Source organism: Centropristis striata, chromosome 15 (genome assembly GCF_030273125.1).
Source record: "Centropristis striata isolate RG_2023a ecotype Rhode Island chromosome 15, C.striata_1.0, whole genome shotgun sequence".
Classification (NCBI taxonomy): domain Eukaryota; kingdom Metazoa; phylum Chordata; class Actinopteri; order Perciformes; family Serranidae; genus Centropristis; species Centropristis striata.
In genome coordinates, this window is record NC_081531.1 from 5600781 (window position 1) to 5618373 (window position 17593).

Here is a 17593-nt window from a genome sequence, read left to right on the forward strand (position 1 = left end):
TGAGAGAAAATCCTAATGTCCTCCAGCTAACATGCTCACAACGACGATGTTAACATGCTGATGTTTGGCACATATGATGTCTACCACTTTCACCGTTTAACTCTATGGAGTCTGGGGCTATTTTGTCCATTTCTGAATCCTTTTCATCCTGCCTGTATACACCACTTAAAAATGTTTAAATGCCATGTTGGTATATACTTTTTTCAGCACAAGCTCACCTATATGACCTGATAATAATTTATTTTTGATTCTGACTGACTGGATCAACATTTTGAACCAAAAGGAACAAAAAGAAAACCCAACATAAATGTGATCTTGTGATTGTGTGTGATCCAACTCTGGTTTTTATTCTACTGGGAATAAAAACCAGAGTTGGATTTGTCAAAATTTGTCATTTTGTGTCTTTTTTGGTCAATTTGTGTCTTTATGTGTATTTTGTTGTCTTTTTTTTTGTCCTTTTTTTTGGTCATTTTGAGTCGTTTTGTGTCTTTTTTAGTCTTTTTTGTCATTTTGTGTCATTTTGTGTCTTTTTTAGTCATTCTGCGTCTTTTTGGTCATTTTGTGTCTTTTTTTGGTCATTATGTGTCGTTTTTAGTCCTCCAACATAAAATGTGATTTTGAATCTTTTTTTTTACCTTTCAAAACACTATCATGTTCAATAAATATTTCACATGTTGCAAATGTGAACAAAGATGTCAAATCTAACATATAAGAAGGGTTGCATCCAGTTCTTTCATTTTATACTAAATATATTTGATCTTGTCTCCAGTTTTACTTGGTATATCATCATCAAACTGAAACTGGCCTCATGGAGTTTACAGCCAGAACTTTAGAAGTCAATTTACAGTAGGGCTCCACGCTGCTTTGTTTTCTAGTCTGGATGTCATGAAGAAGTCATGATGTGGAGCTTTTGGAGACTCCAGAGGGTTAAAGCTACATTCACACTGCAGGCTTCTTGCTTAGTCATTTTTCTGGTATCTAACTGGCATTTATGTGAAGAGAGCATGTCCGTCTGTTAAATTCCCACAAGAATGATAAGAATCAGTCTGGTGAAAATGTTTCAGTTAGTTCAGACGAGGTCGTGACCACTCAGCTGTGATCATCTGAGGCAGCAATCTTTAAATGAGATGACCTGAAATGCCATGTTTGCCGCTTTATCATTTATCCTCTTTGGTGAGGCGTATCAAATCTAAGGCTGCTGCACAGACACACATTTTGAAACTGTTTACTTTCAATTGCTGGAGAAAAAAAAAAGAGTGACTTTGAGCACTGATGTGTGCACCACAAATCAGTGACAATAAATAATTAACTTGTTAAATGTGTCTTGATTTTGTGGCGGAGCGTGCACTGATAAGGACAGATTGTTGGAGCTACAGAAGCTGACATTTCATTTAGAGCTGCAGGCAAAAACCTCTTTCATCCTCCAGTTCTTTTCTCTGTAGGCCTCTATATATAAATAATAAACTGCTTAAATGTATTAATACAATTGTTAAGCTCCATCTAGTCTTAAATGTTGCTGTTGTAAAATGCAGCGGTGAGTCATCCCAGAACTAATTTCTGTGTAGTTTAGTCCCACTCCTCAACATACTACTGCATGATACACTCTTTAACTTCCACTTTAACTTGTGATAGCCCCCCGGAGAGATCAGCTGGCTGCTAACATTAAGGTTGTGACTGTTTGACACCAGCAGACAAGAGATACATTTAGTTTTTACCCTTAATAGGGCACTCATTGAAATACTTGCAAATTCCAAATTTCAATCCTAGAGAATATTGGAGGATATTACATACTGCCAGAATGTGTAAAAAAAAACATACGGACCTGGGGGAGGGGGGTAATATTTTGAGAAATACATTTACGAGATTAAAGTGGCAAATCTAAGAGAAAAAACTTGCAGATTTATGAGATTTAAAGTGGTGAATCTGCAAGAAAAAAGTAGCTCTTTTCTCCACTTTAAATCTCTTAAATCTGTGACTTTTTCTGTGCAGATTTGCTACTTTAATCTAGTAAACTTGCAATTTTTTTCTCGAAATAATTAGTACATTTTTATTCATACTTGGCCCTAATATGCTGCCATAGTCAAGTTCTCCTTGTACAAGTCACAAATATAGTTCTTCGCCCGATGAAGGGTTAACGCATTTTAAATGAGAAACTCTGCCTTGTTTCACTAAATACTGTTAACTTTATTCTTAGTCACAGTGGAAGTCTGCTCGTCAGCTGTTCCACCACTCGGGTCCAGACGGTGACTGTTTCTCTCGTGCTACCATCAGGTTGACATTTGCTGTTTTGAGGAAAGCTGAAACTGTTGTGAGCCAAATTTTATTCATGTGTAATTATGTGAATCTCCATAGTAGTGGCAGTGCTAGGATGCATTTTGTGTTTTGATGAAGTAGGAAGACAAGTGGAGAAGTGATTCTATCATTATCACCATTCCTGCCACTCCACCTTATTTACCTGTTTATTTATCTTGTGTTTTTTAAGTGTCATTGTCCTATTCTTATTTCTGTTTTTTTGTTTTTTCTACCTCAGTATTTTATTCCATTGTATCATTTTTATTGTAATCACATATCGGACTGCTATGACAACCTAATTTCCCCTCGGGGATGAATAAAGTAATCCATCCATCCATCCATCCATCCATCCATCCATCCATCCATCCATCCATCCATCCAACCAACCAACCAACCAACCAACCAACCATCCATCCATCCATCCATCCATCCATCCAACCATTCAACCAACCAACCAACCAACCAACCAACCAACCAACCAACCAACCATCCATCCATCCATCCATCCATCCATCCATCCATCCATCCATCCAACCATCCAACCAACCAACCAACCAACCAACCAACCAACCAACCAACCAACCAACCATCCATCCATCCATCCATCCATCCATCCATCCAACCAACCAACCAACCAACCAACCAACCAACCAACCATACATCCAATAATAATAATTTTAATAATAATAATAATGAAATAATCCATTCATATAGAGCTATTCAAGACACTCAAAGATGCCTTACATAGAAAAAATAAATACTGACAATAAACGGGTTTCTCAGCAGCTTCTAGAACAGAAGTGCTCGCTATCTGATCACAGGAAATGGAATTCTTGGAGAAATCTCCAAAATGTCAGATAACAGCATGGCTTTTACTTTGGTCTTCCTTAAGGTCTTGACGTCTTAATGTGGTATTGGCGGGGGATTTTGGACCATCTTTATCAAGTCTAGATTGGTCCAAATATGGCTGCATCACATATCTTCATCATAATGAACTATTTTCTTACCTAATTAAGTAATTAATTAATTGACTCATTTTTATTACAGATTTATGACTATAACAATTTGACACACTGTGCTGAGCTGCATCTCAAATTAATCTCCAGCTTCACAGCTTTCCGATGATGTGCAACACCTCCATGTTGCAACACCTCCAGGTGGCACCACCTGCTGTCACCGCCTCTAAAAAGAGCACCGAATAGTAAGGGGTTGAACCCACAATGTCCTATTTTTACATTTCTATTTGTACCTCTAATTAACAAGGCAAAAGGTGTGTCTTTGGCACCTGCAATAAAAGTTATAAATATGATTTACATTTCGCTAGCTCAAAGTACCACTGTGCCTCAGACAGGCTCAGAGCTGCTGGCGAGGCTGTAGACTTTTAGCCTTTGTGGTTATTATTATAAAACTTTTAATAACTTTTCTTAAGAACTTCATTAAGTACAAAACAGAAGAGTATTGTTTTGGGAGCTCACATAGTTTCTGTTCTGTGTCCTTGCTGGTGTGCAAGTCTGGTAGCCTGCTGTGTACTTTATTGATCAGTTTAAAACAAACTTTCTGCCGGATAAGAGAAAAACCCAGAACTCTGCTCCATCTTTCTTGATTATAGAAACAATTGTTTTCTGTTTTCTCACTTTGTACTGCTACTCTTCTAAACCACTACGACTATCTTGCTGCCCAAATCTTTCCAAGAAATCTTTACAGTTAACTCTCAGATCCATTCTTACAACACAAGACATATACTCATACTACCACATATATATACCATACCACATATACTCAGTTTTCTTTTGCTTAAAGAGGCTCCATACTTTGGAATTCTCATATTCACATAGTTAAACTATCTTCATCCCTCAATAATTTTAAGTTAAGACTGAAAGCTTAAATGTTAAATCAAGACTCTGTATAGTTTCTTTTCCAATATAGTTGTCATTGGATCATTATCTCTTATACACGCAAATACAATTATTTTATGTTTATACACACCGATGTTTTTATTTCTGACTGTTTTGTGTGTGTGCTATAAAATGGCACTTGTATTGCTTTCTTTTTTTCTGTTATTTGTTGTTGCTTTCTCTCATTGTTGTTGTTGACTTATTTTTGAATTTTTGTATATTTCTTGGGGAGGTGCTTTTTATAAGCCCATATAGGGTTTTTTAACCTCTCCGGCACTTACTATTCTTGTTTCATTTCTGTTTTACAAAATGAATAAATAAATGAAATAAATATATTCCTCTTCCTCTACCCCTTGCTTCTCTTCTCTTCTCTTGTCAATTTGCTTAAAATAATTGACATGTAAATGCAACTCAAACACAAGAACCATCCGCCCTGTAGTCATATTTTGCCTTTTGTACAACACATTACATTTGGAGTGTTGTGTTGTATTCTCCTCTCTGCTCATTAATCTGTCTGCAACAAGTGTGGAGGAGTTCCTGCCATTGGTTGTTAGTGAGGCCTGCCCAAACATTTTCTCTGTGTGAGGTATCAAACAACCCAGAATGACTAGAGCTTATCAGAAGACCAACATGAGAAGGTGTGTTTTGTGATATTTAAACTGCAGGAATCAAAGGAGCAATGCTCATTGGAAAATTGGAAAATGTTCAAAGGAAACCTCCCTGTTGGCCAAGAGGACACAAGTAGATATCAGAGTCCTGCTGTCCAGTCAGGCCCTTGGATTTTATTGAGGTGGAGGATAGTTTTCATAGAACGTTTTTCATAAAGTAGGGTCAGTTTGTGTGCTTGTTGGTGACAGCTGATAGCAGCGTTGTGGTACTCGAGATCGGTCTTGAGATTGGTCTCGGAATCAACTGTATTTTTACTCGGTCTTGTCTCGGTCTCGGACTAAGCGGACTGTGGATTTTATTTAAAGACCGGTCAAGACGTGTTGCTTTGCTTATTTTCGTGTTTACATTTTCCACCACCAACTTTCCAACCAATAAGAAATAACAGTGCGAGTAGATTTCCAGTCCTCCGCGTTCGTACACACCCTTCTTCAAACCTTATTTTTTTATTTGGTCTGCATACATTTCTGCACTGTGAACACAAACCAGACTAAATTCAAAACATACAATCAATTTCTCTCTGATTCGGACTAACCAAACAGACTTGGGTTGTGAAAGCGCCCTAAGGGACAACAATCATATGGTGGTAAGTGTAAATGTAAAAGTAAACCTGAGTGTTGTCTGCATAGTTGTGATTAGCAATTCTTGGTCATTATGATTGATCTACAGAGAGCAAATACAGTTCAGATTTTATTTCAAGACCGGTTAAAGACCACAACTGTGCATTTTCGGATTTACTTGTTAATATCCTTACTGTGATTTGGCGTAAATTGTATTGCTTCGAGTTCAACCAATAACAACCAATAACATGACTCATATTTTATTTGAAATTGTTGTCACCGTTAACGGCTGTCGACCCTTCCGCCTCCTTTCACACACACCCCTCAAAAGGTCATGTGACAAAGAAAGAACTAAACTTGTTGATCAAATCCAAATAAAAGAAAGAACCAAAATGTCTCAAGTTGGCACGACAGCATTATTTCACCAAAAATATTAATTTACCTCTTAAAGCACTGCTACTAAGTTACTTTATATGACATTATCTATTATCTGTATGTACATGACTGTATAATGAACCACGGCAGCTACAGTACTGCAGACGTGAACCACCAATTAGTGCAGAATGGAGCTGCATCCATAAACTGGTTCAGCAAAAAGACTCAATCGTTAAGCATCAATTAGTTTGAGGCAAACTGTTGCTCAGTTTCAGCTGACCCCAGTTATATTTGGTATATGTGTTTGATGATATTATAAAAGTATCCAAAGTAAAACTTGCAAAAGACGTAGTTAAAAGACAGTAAGACAGAGTAATAAGACAGAGTAATAAAAGACACAGAGGTCCACAAAACTCACGCAAAGTTAAAAAAGCCAAGGAATAAAAATGGATCTTAAGACGAGACTTCATACACTCCATCGTGGGGGCTGCTCCGACATAAGGAGGAGTCACTCACACAGCCATACATAAACATGTACATGAACCTACCTTGTACTAGCAGCCGTGTGGTGTGGATGACTTCTCCCTGGGGGCTGAAGGCTCGACACGTGTAGGCCCCACGATCCTCCCGCGTGATGGATAGCACCGTCAAACTCCCATCAGACACCTGAACACACACATATTTCACTATTAAAGTCTGCTTTTATGGCCCATTCACAGGAGGACGCTTGCGGGTAAAAACGACAAAATATTTTATCTGAAGTGCCTTTCGTTTAGACGGTGACGGTGAATTGAAATTTGAAATTTAATTTATTAGTTCTCACAATTCAAAGTCAGTTTTCAAAATTCAATTTCAATTTTCTGTGACAAACATCCGGGTAGTTGAGGCAGAGCAATCGAGTACAGATACACAGAGCGCCTCTTGGCCAATCAGCAGCTCTGTTTTCTTTTGTAACATTTGTTGCCACCCGGTTGCCACTCGCCAAGAAACGGATTTTGTGTCTTTTTAAAATAATTTTGTGTCTTTTTTTAAATCATTTTGTGTCTTTTTTTGGTCATTTTGTGTCTTTTTTTAGTCATTTTGTGTCTTTTTTTAGTCATTTTGTGTCTTTTTTTGGTCATTTTGATACTGCCTCCAGCGGCCCTCAGGTAATTTGAGTTTGAGACCCCTGCTCTAAAGCTTTCAAATCTTCATATTTGGATAAAAGAGACAGGAAGTAATCTATGACTTTTGTCAAACTTCAGCAGCGATTAGGGAATTCTAACAACATTACAAGTCTCTGTTTCACCGTAACTCTGCCTGCAATGGGAATTAATAATAGTGAGAATTTCACAGCAGACTAATAACATCCTGCAGCTCATTAGAGCAAGAATCCAACTAACAATCAACTCAGGATATATTAAAATAATTATATTGCTTCTTAATTTCCTTTTTGGCTGAGAATAAAATGAGATGTGATGCCACTTGGGGCTCCGTTTGGTGCATTAGTAAGCAGTGGGAAGCACATGTTATGTTGGCATTGGAGAGGGTAAATGGGTTATATCGCAGAAAAAGTGAGCTATGAAAGCAAATACTTCACGAATCACACCAACACTCAAGAAGAAAGAGGAGGTGTGAAGTGTTGAAATTGTTTGAATTGTTAATTGGTGTTTGTTAAGAGCTGAGTGTTGATCTGGTAATGATGCTGGGTCAGGAGGTTGTATTCAATTCAGAAGATAATATAAATTGGGTGCATAAAAAATGTCACTGATTTTCCACTATCATTATTATTATTAATTATTATTATTATTATTATTATTATTATTATTATTATTATTATTATTAATAAGAATAATAATGCATATTATTATTAATAATGCATATTATTATTAATAATACATATTATTATTATCATTATTATTAAGATTATTATCTATAAAAGCAAGAAGCTTCTGTGTGTGTGTGTGTGTGTGTGTGTGTTTGTGTGTGTGTGTGTGTTAGTTTTAATGAGTTTTTAGAGTGAGTTTGCTACTTTTAATTTAGTTTTTAGTTTTGGGAAAATGCTTAGTTTTAGTTTAGTTTTTGTTAGTTTTATTTATTTTTTTGTAATGGGGTGTTTGTTGGGTGCGAGATTCAAAAAAGTCACAATAAATGTTTCCTTTATTTCCTTTGTCTGATCCATCTCAGCCCCAATAAGTTTATTAAGTCATAAAACCAGATAGATGAAATAGGTTTCACATCAACCAAAAAGGTTTACGGATGAAAAAAGTTGACAAAGACGAAAACGAAGGACATTTTCGCTATAATTGTAGTTAGTTTTGTACTATCACATTAATACTTTCATATTAACACCAAATGGTTATTTAGATTAGGCGTCACCTAAGTCTTCCACCAGTATATCTCATCTTCATGTCTGCAGCTCTACAGGTTTTAAAGTTGCACACCAGTCTTTAGAAATGTGTCGCATTGGGTTGACTGTAACTGGGTAAAAAATAGACATATAACTCTCTTATTAAGTATGATGTTTAAATAATTGATCCAATGTGGGGGAGTCATTTTCCTCCTCACTGCTATAGCATACACCAACACAAAGGCTTCTTTCTTCTCATTAAAGACAAATTCTAAAAGTAACCCCAACCCGCCATAGTAAGTGTGAAGAAAGATCCCAACTGCCATGACAATTTATTCACTGAGCTGCTACACTTACAGTAAATCCCACCAGGATCATATTCACTAATAGATTCACTAAGTCTCCAGGAGATTCAGCCTCTCCTCTTGTCTTTCTGTCCCTAGTGGGCCTGGTGTCCTTGTGTCTTGCTCCCTCTAAGTCAGGGGTCTCAAACTCAAATTACCTGGGGGCCGCTGGAGGCAGTGTCAAAATGACCAAAAATGACACAAAATTAATAAAAAAAGACACAAACTGACCAAAAAAGACACAAAATGACCAAAAAAGGCACAAAATGACAGAAAAAAAACAAAATTACTTAAAAAAGACACAAAACTATTTAAAAATGATACAAAATGACCAAAAAATACACACAATTACAAAAAAGACACAAAATGACCAAAAAAATACACAGAATTACCAAAAAAGGTACACAATTATTTAAAAAAGACACAAAATTACCCCAAAAAAGACACAAAATGATCAAAAAAGACACAAAATGACAGAAAAAAAACTAAATTACTTAAAAAAGACACAAAAAATACACAAAATTACAAAAAAAAAGACATAAAATTATTTTAAAAAGACACAAAATTATTAAAACTACCAAAAAAAGTAATTAAAGGGACCTTCCACACACAACACAGTAAAGTGCCATTCATATAAAAGTCACATTAAACTTTCATATCAAGGTGGGGACCACAAAATATCGTCACGAGGGCCGCAATTGGCCCGCGGGCCGCGGGTTTGAGACCTATGCTCTATGTGAATGGTGTATTGGGGTTCTGCCCCTTTCAGGCCTCCATGGTGGAGAGGAGGTGGTGTGGCTCAGGTACCTGGAAGTTGCTCAACATCATCCCTGAACCATATTCTTCAAACACAGTCATGGAAAAAAATATTAGACCACCTTTGTTTTCTTCAGTTTCTTGTTTATTTTAATGCCTGATGCAACTAAAGTTACATTTATCTGGACAAATATAATGATAACAACAAAAACAGCTCATAAGTTTAATTTAAGAGCTGATATCTAGACATTTAACATGATTTCCTTGATAATGATTTTGGTTATTATCAAGAAAACCAAGCTGTAAAGTGTTATGATTTGTGATATTGGGCTATATAAATACAACTTTAGTGATTTAGAATAGGAAGATAATGAAAATAAGGATCGTCTTACTGGTGATAATTGAATTGTAAGGCCCAGGCTACAGTGAATACATAACGTATGCACATGGTTTAGGGAGCAGATGTCCATGAAGAGGATTGTTTGAGCCTCAGGCAAAACATGATGGCAAGCTTTCCTTTTAGCTCTGTGTGTGGGATTATTGCTTCAGTTTTTGGACCTGGTACAGGTCAAAAACCAAAGTTTATGTAATATCTGCAAGTTAACTTGAACTAATGTGTAAATTGGTTGCAGTAAGTGTCCTAGAAGTTAGAGACTAGAGACTTGTCACTGCTTGTATGTGTTGTTGGATAAGTGTGTGTGTGTGTGTGTGTGTAAAACGCCTGGAAAAAATGCCTGTAAAACCTGATTTAAAATAACCCCCTAAAACCTGAAGTTTTTTCCGGAAATTCAACAGAAGTGTCAACTATTCCTACTAAATAATAGATTTTTCAGCCTCTGTAGCAGATAGAAATGAAATTCAAAAAGTATTTTTTTAGAGCTTATACCTGTGGCTTTCATGAGAAGTTGAGTTTATTTGTCGAAATCTTCAAAAAAGTTTTTTTTTTAAAATCAATGTGTTGCATTGCGACACTCCCACATGTATTCTGATGCATTTCATTGGCCCATAGACCGAAAATAGGTGGAAAAAACTACAAATACTACAAAACGACGAAATCCGCTTTCCCGGCTTTAATAGTAGAATAACACAACAGCTCCCCCGGTTTTAATGGTAGAAATGAGGTAATGCTTTCCCGCCTTAAATGGGTTAAATGTGCACTTTACGGATCTTTGATTTTAAAAAAGAAAAGCTACTCCTGTTGTTATACAGTATTTATGTTCACTTAAATAAACTGTTTCAATAAAACTACTTGTGACATGTCATATTTGACTTTGACTGGACATTTGCTCTCACTTTGCGATAAAAATATCGGGATATATATCATATATATCGATATTCAGCCTAAATATATCAGGATATGACTTTTGGTCCATATCGCCCAGCCCTATCTCATGCAGTGGTCTTATTAAAATGAATGAGGAGGCATCCTATCCTATCCTCTCACACAGAACTATTGTGGGATTCAACCTACAACCTAAGATGAGGAACATCATCATAATCCAGATGAGACATAAAGACATTGAATAGCGACATACCTTATACTTGGCACTGCTGACCATGAGGCTGCCTTCCCGCAGCCAGCTGACCGAGGGTTTGGGGTTGCCGAAGGCCGTGCAGGTCAAAGTGATGCTACCCCCCTCCTTGGCCTCCACATACTGAGGTGGTGTATCCGTGAACGTGGGGGGAGCTGAGGAGTCAAAGGAGAGGGAGAAGTTTAGAAACATGAATGGAGTTTATCCTTAGAAGTCTAAGCATTCCCATTATTTAACCCTTTGGAGTTTGGGGCTATTTTGTCGGTTTTGGACTCCTTTTCATTCTGCCTGTATAAACCACTTAAAAATCTTTACCATGACCTGTTGGTGTCATTGTTTTCAAGACAACCTCACCTATATGACCTGGTTATGTTTTCCTTTTGACTTACTGGATCAACATTTTGAACACAAAAAAAACAAAAAAACACACAAAAAAATACAAAAAACACATAAAACATGAAAAACAAACCAAAAACACACAAACAAATATAAAAAACACGTACAAACACACTCAAAACACACCAAAAAATAAAAATAAAAATACAAAAATCACATAAAAAACACAAGAACACACAAAGAAATGACAAAAAAACAGATAAAAACACAAAGAAATTATATTAAAAAAACAGTAAACACAAAAGATTGCATTACAAATGCTAAATGCACAAAGCTAAATTAGAAAAATATCTGCAAAATAGTAAAATCATGTTAATACACTTCAAGGTGTTTTTTTTTCCTTTGCTAAAAAAGGGTTGATGCATTAAATTGGACATGGAAACTTCTGGAAAAGCCAAAACTTTAGAGAAAAACTGACAGCAGAGCTCGATGCTAATTTGTTTTTATGTTGTGACGTCATGAAGAAGTCGTGCTCCAGAGCTATCGTGGACTCCAGAGGGTTAAGACGTTATTTCAAAAGGCTCAAGCACAGATAAAACTAGACTTCTTCTTTTGACCCAATACAAAGTGCTACGTACTGTTAGCAGCAACTCACCACATTCATCAGACAATGACAGTTCATATATCAAAAAAACAGCACAGTATATACAGTAGATCCCTTTGGAATAAAAACTTTTGCCAACAAGATTTATAGCGTGCCTGCAAATCTCAATTTACACAACATTCACTGAGTCCAAATATAATATTAAAACTTCAAACACGAGAATTAAAATTGGTTAAACCACTTATTGTGTGTTTTTCTGTATATACAGTCATGGAATTGAAATTATAAGACCACCCTTGTTTCCGTGAGTTTCTTGCCTAGCACAAAAGTTTAATTTAAGAGCTGATATATGGACATTTTCCATGGTTTCCTTGATAATGGTTTTTTTTTATGTTTTTACTTGGTAGCAGAATCTTCTCCCTCCTGTTTTGGAAGCCAAGTGTACATAATAACAGGAGACTGGTCAGTCATACAGGTTGCCAAGAGACCTCTCAATAATGCATGTGTGTGTAAACCTTTGCCTTTGCTTGGTTGCACATGTCTCGGGGATCAAAAGTTTTAGATTTGTACTAGTACAGACGACAGCATTGGAATGCTTGTCACACATCTGAAGTGAAAGAACAGCTGAGGAATAGACATGAACGACTTTTACCTCTGCTGTTGCGAGTGCACCTACACCAACAGAGCATGCATTTGTATGCAAAGCACACACTCACAAAGTGTTAATGTTTGAATCCACATTTGTCGAGAAAAATCCAGTCCCAAAGGGAGCGGCAGGTCTGACATTTTCTGCAGCAGCAACAGCATCTTTAACCCTTTGATGCACAACATATTGACTCCCCTTCTAATGCACAACAAGGGTAAAAAATGACCCACAATCATTCCCCATGTTATTTATTTATTGTGTGTTTCTGTGCTCTATCTTTTGATATCAACTTATTTTATGATTGAATATTCCAAGTATTTTTTAAATATCTTTTTTTTGATAACAACTGATAATTATTTCCATTTTGCCTCTCATACTTTATGAAGAAAGAACGTTTTTGTATTATTACATAGCTAACTACTTGGCTAAGTAGCTTGCTAAGCTAACTATTTTGCCAAGAAGTTAGCTAAGTAGTTAGCTTAGCAAGCAACTTAGCTAAATAATTAGCTAAGTAGTTAGCTTAGCAAGCAACGTAGCTAACTACTTAACCAAGAAGTTAGCCAAGTAGTTAGCTTAGCAAACTACTTCGCTAAAAAATGGATATGGGTCATTTTTTACCCATGCTGTGCATTAGAAGAGTAGTGACACAAAAAGGGATTTTATTCAAAAATGAATAAAGGAAAACATAAAATTAGGATGTATGATGATCAAAAACAACCTAATTGAGGAAAACCTGGAATATTGAATGATGCAAATAATTTATTGTAAAGATATAGAACATAAAAACTATGTTGGGTCACTTTAGACCCATGTTGTGCATCAGAGGGTTAATAAAAAGGAGAATATGTTCTTGCCTTCCTTCAAGGACAGAAGTCCTTTGAATTAAGAGTTGGAAAGTTTTTTTTTTACTCTAAATGTCTCCATTCATAATCGCAACTCAATTTTGCATAAATGAAATACATGGAGTGTAGTGAAGGTCGAGTAATGAATACAGTATGTCTTAATATCCAATGACCCATTTGAAGTCGATAAACTGGAGAAAAAAAAGGTTTTCACCTTGCTTTTTATGGCTTTAACACTTCTATCAAGTCTGTGTCTTTGTTAGTGATGTGCCAGGAATGCTGCGATTTGTAAAACCATTTTTCACAATCCTCTTTAGCTCAGAGGCCTTCTAGATTATGAGGAGGGATGATCATACAAGACAGTTGGCACATCTTCCCAGCAGATACACTAAGCTGTGTTTTCTACACAACTACCCCACCCCCGTTTAACCTGAGCCACACACACATGTCGATATCATTGTCACTGATTTAATGCAGATTTTGTTCAGACATAATTCCTGTTTTGATATTCTCAATCTAATCACCTTAGGACTGAAGCTGATCTGCTTACATGTGTAATCCTGCAGCCTCTCTATTGCAAACATGTCATTTAGGGATGCAGCAGTTGTGAAATTCTGAGCCGATGCAATAAGGATGTTTAAATTAACAATTGGGCCAATAGCCAATGCAGTATGGGCTTAAATATGTCTCAATATTAGGGGTGGGCGATATGGCCCTAAAAGAATATCACTACATCGCTACAATGCAAGTTAATGACAGTCATATCCCGTGGCTATTCCATGGATATTTTCTCCTATTGGTTTGTTCCAAGTCATGTGAATTTTAAGGTCCCGGCGATCAGAACAAAAAACATGGCGGACAGTTCTCTTATTTTTAGTGAAAAAAATTTTTGACTTGTTATTCAAAATGGATTTTGATTACATTTCTAGCAAGAAATATATGTTTTATTTTCTAAATATTCACTCAGTGAATGTGCATAATCACTTTGTATGTTGGAATAGCCACGGGATATGACTGTCATTAACTTGCATTGTAGCAAAATCTGTGTCAGTTTCACGGAAATTTGAGTGATTCCGTGGCTATTCTACGGATTTTGAGTTAAGAGAATCCGTGGCTATTTCACGGATTCCTGTGAGACCAGGTTGAGATTGTATGATGAAAGTATGTGTTGTTTTATGAATGATGTGGGGGTTTGCCATGCTTGCTAATAGTGCACTGCATCCCGTCATGCAAAATCTGCAGGTAATGAGATGTGATCCATAAATCCACCATGGCAGTGATTACCATGGAGGGGCCAGGATGCCATTGACCTATTCAGAGCTGTGGCATATGTGACAGGCTATAAAATGTTAGTGCTCACTGTGCCCACTGATGGCTCTGACACAGAGGAGGGTGTTGTTTTGTTGGGTGTCTACGGACTCAAGTGCCAATCAAAGATGTTTCTGTTGCCGTTACAGCTATCGTAAAAATAAACATCTCACTGTTGGAGGTGACATGAGTTATCTTCTGTGAAAGTCACAACATGGACTTTCTACCGCCTAGTCGTGTTAACTGTTCAGGAACCAATATATCTTGTAGATATCTTCACATCTCACTTAGGAGTAAAAAGAACCTTGAAGCAGAAATACTGATTTGATTTATATTGTGATATAAGAGTCAATGACGTGATCTAATCCAGTGTCAGTTGGTGTAACCAGTATTTTTTTCCCCATTAAAATCTGATATCTATATTGTGAAGGAAATTTGGTACTTCCTGTCATGGTGGTACAAGAAGTAGGCGGCAACCTACTTGATATTCAAGACACAAGGCATTATGGGAACTCACTAGGGCCTTAACTCTGATAACACCATGATTGAGGGGAACATGTAGATCAGGGGACTCTGTCCTGATGTGTTGTATAGGGCAGGAAGATAGGACCGCATTGAGTCTTGCTGAAGAGCCAGTGCTGAAAAGTGCAACAGTCATAAGTCGAGCGGTGTATGGGACTTTGTTGTATTGTAAAATAGCCATTTGGAATTGTGCGGTGTATGGAACACGAATGTGCTAATAAAACTTGCTGAACAGAGTATTGAGTGCTTTGTGTTTGGCCAGCTCACCCATTAACTTAGTGCAGTTGTCAAAATTGCCACAACACTATCTATATACAGGAAAACAAAAGTGAACTAAAATGAGAAAAAAATACAATCTATGTTTACATTGCAACATTATGGTATATAACACATTTCACATTATTTGTCAAAACTTTATATATAGTTCCAAAACTGAAAAACAGCAAAAGAAGAGACTGGTCTCCCCTCAGAAACGTCAATGTATGCTGTTTGTACAGGCAGCAAAACACAACTGGGGCGGCTGTGGCTCAGTTGGTAGAGCGGTCACATACCGATCGGAAATTTGGTTGTTCCTAAGAATGTTCTTAAATGTAAATGTACATCACATCCCGCTAAAGAATACATTGCATGTTACATTTTAAGTCTGCCAAACCATACACACAAGTTTTAATTTATTAATCCTTTATCCTCAACCGCTTATCCAAACTGTGGATGCCCCGTCCCCAGCTGACACCACCACTAAACTCTAATTCTGTGGGAAACAGTGAACTTGTTAGATTTGGACGGGGGCTATTCCTTAATGCAGCATTTTGTCTGGGGGGGTTTGGACACTGCATTCAGAGCTGTGCTTGTTAATCCGACAGCATATGGGATAAGCAAAGCAGTGGCCAGTGGTCATATCTAAATCTGTTTTTAGACCATGACGAGGAGGGGGCGCAGTGACACTTTTATCCCCTTTTCCTCAGTGACCTCAACCTGTGCTTTGTACTGTAGGTGTGTGTTTCTGCAGATTCCAATCAGCTCAAGAGAGGAGAAGGGAATAAATGAAAAAGTAGTAGAGAGAGATATAAAGAAAGAGAAACAAAAACTCAGAGAAGAGAATGAAAGAGAGAGGATAGATTGAAGCACGGCACTTTCACCTTGTTCATATATATATATATATATATATATATATATATATATATATACATGTGTGTGTGTATATATGTGTATATATGTGTGTGTGTATGTACGCATGTATATATATGTATATATATATATATATATATATATATATACATATATATACTTGCACAAATGTACAGTTAGATCTGCATATATTTATGTTTTTATTTATAATATAATCTATACCTATATATACTGCATTTTTATACAATTCATTCCTGTATATATTGCAATATGATTCACCTAATTACTGCTTAAGCACTTCTGGTTAGATGCTATCTGCATTTCGTTGCTTTGTACTTGTGACATGTGCAATGACAATAAAGTTGAATCTAATCTAATCTAAAAGAAGAGGCTGTTGTGCTGCATGCAGCCACTGCAGAGTTCTGCTGCAGAATACAAGGATGGCAAGCAGGGAGGATGTGCTGAGGCTATTTTAGGGGGAGCAGTTGAAGACTAACCCTGGGAGATATGAACCTTGCTTCTTTGGCATCACCTCATGCTGGATAGGGGCCTGCACTGTGAGGGAGAGTGAGGAAAACAGTGGGAGTCTAAATCATTTTTAGAACAGCAGAGAGCAATGCCCCAAGAAGCCAGAAACTGGGATACTGCCCACAGGACTGAGTGAAGTTACACTGATCCTCTGCATCCATCCATAAAAACCCAAACATTCAATTTCTCAGCCGATGCATGGGTAAAAACTGCATGGTAACACTTTCTATGATGCCCGTGTCTATAATGCAATATAATTTATAATGCAACATACATATATTGCTTTATTATCTGCTGATAGCATCCATCCATCCATTCTTGTCTGCTTATTCGGGGCCGGGTTGCGGGGGCAGCAGACTAAGCAGGGCATTAGTAATAACACGCTACAACAATAATTAAGGTATATTTATAATGACTTATATGGTTTGGTGTCATAATACTATAATTGCTGGTCACTTGCTGTCACTTATGAGTATTAAAGAAGTATTAAACATAATTACTTAAAGTATTATGTTGCTAACCTTAAAAGTCATTGTGCATTTTTTTTAAATGTGCTATGATTATTGTTATAGTGGATTATGACTACCAACTACAACTAATTTGTGTTTAGTATATTCAGTATAAGTTATTTTAGTAAATGGCACATAATGATGCTTAGTAAATTCAACATAATGATGTTTAGTAAATTCAACATAATGATTTTTAATAAATTCAACATACTGGTTTTAATGGTTTTATTCTAGTTTTACTCTGGTTTTATTCTGGTTTTAAGTGGCTTTATTCTGGTTTTAACTGGTTTTATTCTGGTTTTATTCTGGTTTTATGTGGTTTTATTCTGGTTATATGTGGTTTTATTCTGGTTTTAAATGGTTTTATTCTGATCATATGTGGTTTTATTCTGGTTTTATTCTGGTTTTATTTTGGTTTTAT

The 17593-nt window shown here is 36.6% G+C and overlaps 1 protein-coding gene across 1 annotated transcript in view; it reads right to left on the reverse strand.

The window, feature by feature from the left end:
- Positions 1 to 17593, reverse strand: part of LOC131987140 (protein turtle homolog B-like) — a 175897-nt gene that overhangs the window by 86824 nt on the left and 71480 nt on the right. The window contains exons 4-5 of the mRNA XM_059352310.1: positions 10753 to 10904; positions 6337 to 6454 (exon numbers count right to left, since the gene is read on the reverse strand). Of these exons, the coding sequence (XP_059208293.1) occupies positions 6337 to 6454; positions 10753 to 10904 (270 nt within the window). The remainder of the gene's footprint in view (positions 1 to 6336; positions 6455 to 10752; positions 10905 to 17593) is intronic.